The sequence below is a fragment of the Lactuca saligna genome, chromosome 5, assembly GCF_052625555.1.
Source record: "Lactuca saligna cultivar CGN05327 chromosome 5, ASM5262555v1, whole genome shotgun sequence".
NCBI classification, from domain to species: domain Eukaryota; kingdom Viridiplantae; phylum Streptophyta; class Magnoliopsida; order Asterales; family Asteraceae; genus Lactuca; species Lactuca saligna.
The window spans coordinates 43224247-43228714 of NC_136421.1; the positions used below are offsets into that span (position 1 = coordinate 43224247).

Below are 4468 nucleotides of genomic sequence, written 5' to 3' on the forward strand. Positions count from 1 at the left end.
TTTTATATGCATTATTTCACCTTATTTGACCAGTTAAGTGTTTTATGAAGGTTAAGTTACATTAAATGGCATGAATTGTACGAAAAATGTTTTTGATACTTGTGGATCATTCAGGAGGTCGAGATGCCATTACAAACCTACAATTTAGTCATTGGGTCGTGCGCCAACATTACTATAATAGTCTTCGGGTTGTAATCCTCCTTCATCTCTCTTAGCAACAACATTGCCAAATGCCTCATAGATTCAATGTTCATGAAATCTTTCAGCTCAAGAATCCATGTTCATCATGTCATTTTAGGTTATTGGAATTTATATGAACGCCAAAAGGGGATTCAGTCATGATCTAATACAATTCATGTTCTGCAGAGTACACATGTATACACTAATTTGATCAAGGACACGACACATAACTATTAGCTAGTGAGTAGAGAATTATTATTTAAGGATAGTGAAAAAAACACAATCCTTACAATTCAAGAAATTTTGATAATGACACCATTCTACATTCCTCTCTAATTATAACAATCAATTCATAATCCTCACCCCTTGATAGAGTATAAATATCATGCAGCATGTTCTTTCTTCTCTATCACCAACTCCTCTATTATCTCAAAGTAACAAAAGAATCCAACCATACAACTCAGATCTACATTACTCACCAAGCATCTATCTCCATTCCCATAAAAATATAGAGGGAGAATGGATGGAAGAGATATAGATATATAATCTACATACACATATCATATATATACAGAGAACCATATCTAACTTCTAGTTTCAGAGAGTTATGACTTAGCTAAAAAACACAAAAGGTTCAATCAACAACTAACCTCTATCGGTTTAACATTTTTTCATCTTCATTTTCAACTGCCTGAGCTTCAAATTTGGTTCCAGAAGAAGCAAACGAGACATTACATATTCCAAAAGTTCTGGTCGATGAGAAAACGTAAAATCCAAATGAGCATAATTAAATTCTTTATAAGAAGCAGTCACGCCTCCCTCTTTCAGCACCCTATAATGTTTCCTAATCATCGACGGAAGAATCACCTTATCGTTCTTCCCGGCAACAAGATCCACCGGAATATCAATCAGATTATACCGTTCCCCTAAATCCATCGGCTCCGGCGTACCATAAACTCGCATGTTAGCTTCACGACTCCCGTAATCAAACATCACGAATTTTCTCGCGCGTTTGATCTGAGCTAAATGACGCGCCACCCCAAAAGCAACGCCGGGCATGTTAGTCATGTTGTAATGAGGTAACCCCATCACTCCGATCCAATTCGAGCTGTCGCCACCGATTAGGTAACTCATTAGGGTTTGGACCAGCCCGCCGACGGCGGGATAGTTTTGGAGATCTCTGGCTAATTTGTGGACCAGCATCCGGAAGAATCTGGTGGGGATGTATAATCCCGGACAGATTGGGGCCAAAATCGGAGCTAACCAGAGACATGTGTACTCGATTACGGTGAAGAAAAACGGGGAATCGTGATGAAATCCAGCCGGAGATAAAAGGATTAATCTCGATAGCCGGTGAGGCTTTTTTTCTACCCGACGCGTTACGACGTACATAAGAATCGCAGCTCCGCCTAAGCTATGGCATATTACACAGAGTTTATAAGGTTGTTGTTCGGGGTTTTTTTCTTCTTCTGTGTTATCTTCAGACAACGATTTTAGATCTTGAGTTTTCACTTGGTGAATCTTCTCAAACATGGCTGGTAAATCTTCGGTTCCATGCTCATTGATGGAGTAACGCCAATACCTACAAAATCATACGAAATTGCCATTTCAATATCTGATAGAAAACTTGATCCTGATTTGATTTCTAAAACCTGAACTTACTGTCGTGAAGAAATGCTTTTGTCAACATGTTCTCGAGAAACTAGACCACGAAAATTACCAAGGAAAACGTCATAACCTGAAACAGAGAAGAGAATTTGTTATCGATTTGGGTGTTGAAAAGTTATTAGCAAGTTTGTGAAAGATGAATATCACTTACCTGCGTCATAAGCTGCAAAAGCTGGAGACCCGACATTGCCATTTGAAACCCAACTAGTAAGAAAACCAGAAAACAACGATTAATCGTTGAAGATACATGCCAGAATTTATAGGAGAAAAAATTACAAATTTAATCTAATTCCTTGCTTTTTACGTATAAAATAGCAAAAAAAAATTATGTTTTTACAAAATAGTAACATAAAAAGAAAGCGGTATCCCGAACAAAAGTTTTATAGTATCACATTGTAGATTGAAAATATAATTACTCACCACATAGACGAATCAAATACACCATGTTGCAAATAAACAACCTTTTTCGCTTTCGGCCTAATTGTAAATCAAAGAAACTTTTTAAGAATTGAAACACGAAAAAAAAATACAAACAAAACAAAAATTCTACCTTGGAATTCTTTCCAGAAGGAGAACATATCCATCGGATGTTACAACATTAATAACTTCATAAGGGTACCTGAAATTTTGAACGATGATAAAATGTTTCTTACTTTACTTTTACCGATAACTATTGTTACAGTTATTGTTATTGTTACTCTTCTTACCCTTCTCCTGTAATGACATCTCGACACGTGCGAGAATCTGTATTAAGTCTAGTACTCAAATTACTTTTCTTTACAGTCGGAGTAGGATCAGTATCAGCAAGAGTGGCAGTGGAGACCGAGGTGCCTGAATCATTACGTGGAATTTTCCCAACACCATTCGAAGACCACCTTAATAACATCACTAGAGAATCCAATGGATGAAGAACACAATGGGCTGCGTGGTGAATACCATCAAACACGGTTTCTATACATATCTCTATTCCTAGATGAAGATCCTACCAATGCAAAAGAACCCGTGTAAATAACAAGTTTGGATGTCGTTGTAATATACTCCCTTTGTCTCAAAATTATAGTCCATCTTTCATTTTTGATTTGTCCCAAAATAATAGTCTACTTATAAAAATAAATAACATTTTTACCAAAATACTCTCTTATTATTACTTAACTAACTAAGTATTTAATAGAACATTAAATGCAAAGTAAGGACAAAACTGTCATTTTATTGTATAAAGTAAGTGGTAATTAATGAACCTCTACAACACCGCGTCTTTTGTCAGTAGCCCGTTGAACAACATGATCGAGACCTTTCTTGGCGGCTTGTGAATTCTTCATCCTTCCAGGGCTTGTCACCGGTGGCCTTTTGCTTCTCATGAAAATGGTTTTAAACATATAAAACGGTATCCCGAACAAAAGTCTTACAGGAATTAAAAAGAACATGATAATGGACAAAATCCAATGAGCCCGATTCCTTTCACGTTTGGTGAAGCTTGGTGCTCGTGAGAATTTTGCGTAAGGTGTCATTGGAGAAGCAGGGTAAATGTAAGCATCATCATAATCATCCAAGTCTTCTCCAGATGAATACTCTACACTTGATGCTGAATCATAATCCACCGATAGTTCATGAATGAAGTGGTTAAATGATGACGCCCCACTACATCAAGAAAATCAATATTTCAAACCTCGATGTGATAATTTTTAATTAAGATTATGAAGAACATGCATGATTTATTTACAGAATCAATATTCAAATAAACTTACTCTTCCATCCAACGTGGTAACTTAGGGCCACGTAAAGTTGGTTTGAGCTCCCAACCTTGGACTCCTTCAAGCATATTAGCCTTGCCAGGCAATATAGACAATAATAGTGCAGACAATCCATTTATCAGCCTTAATATGTTACTTAATGACTCATAAGTAACAGTCTTCACAGATCTGAATAAAATAAACATAATCCAATCGTTATCGATTTTAGACAATGGAATGAATTACATTTAATTACAATCATCCATGTATGTTTAATTTTCATAATCTCTCATCAGTTTTGATCATCGAATCTCAAATCCTCATGCTCTCTAATCGTTCATGAGTATAAATGGAAGCTATGTGTCACAAATTCAACGCCTAAATGTTAAACCCATCAATTAAACATATGTTATTTCGCATACATGTCGTTTCCAGAAATGCTACGAATCAAACAAAAATCATGCATATGCGTACATTCATAGATACAACATGTGATGCATGCGCTGAATCAGCTATCCAAATATGAAAGCTTAATACAAAACGAAAACGATTTTAAATTCCTATAATGAAGCAGAATATCTTCATCATATACGATTTCATTGTAATCGTCTTCATGTTCGTATAAACCAACACGATCAAACTCCGTTATTAATCAGCATTACCAATTCGATCGATCAAACTACCCACACGTTAAATTATGTAATTGAATTAGGGAAGGAAGGAGGGAGGGAGGGAGGGAGAAACTAACTCTTTTGTGACAGCGAGAAAGTTGTCAACGAGTCGCTGCATCGTTTGACTTGGTGATTTTGGGGGAACGAAGCAGAATCAAACTCGAGATCCAATTTGAAATGAAAAACCAGAAAAATCTGATAATGTTTGGATTCTAGAGA

The 4468-nt window shown here is 36.3% G+C and overlaps 1 protein-coding gene across 1 annotated transcript; it reads right to left on the reverse strand.

The window, feature by feature from the left end:
* Window positions 1-575: 575 nt before the first annotated feature.
* Window positions 576-4468, reverse strand: LOC144997668 (uncharacterized). Its single transcript, XM_078957545.1, has 9 exons — window positions 4327-4468; window positions 3594-3767; window positions 3087-3486; window positions 2556-2830; window positions 2399-2467; window positions 2269-2325; window positions 2000-2052; window positions 1843-1918; window positions 576-1762 (listed from the first exon to the last, which is right to left on the reverse strand). Exons 1-9 carry the CDS (start codon window positions 4365-4367, stop codon window positions 841-843), a joined length of 2067 nt encoding a protein of 688 aa, XP_078813671.1. The 5' UTR covers window positions 4368-4468; the 3' UTR covers window positions 576-840.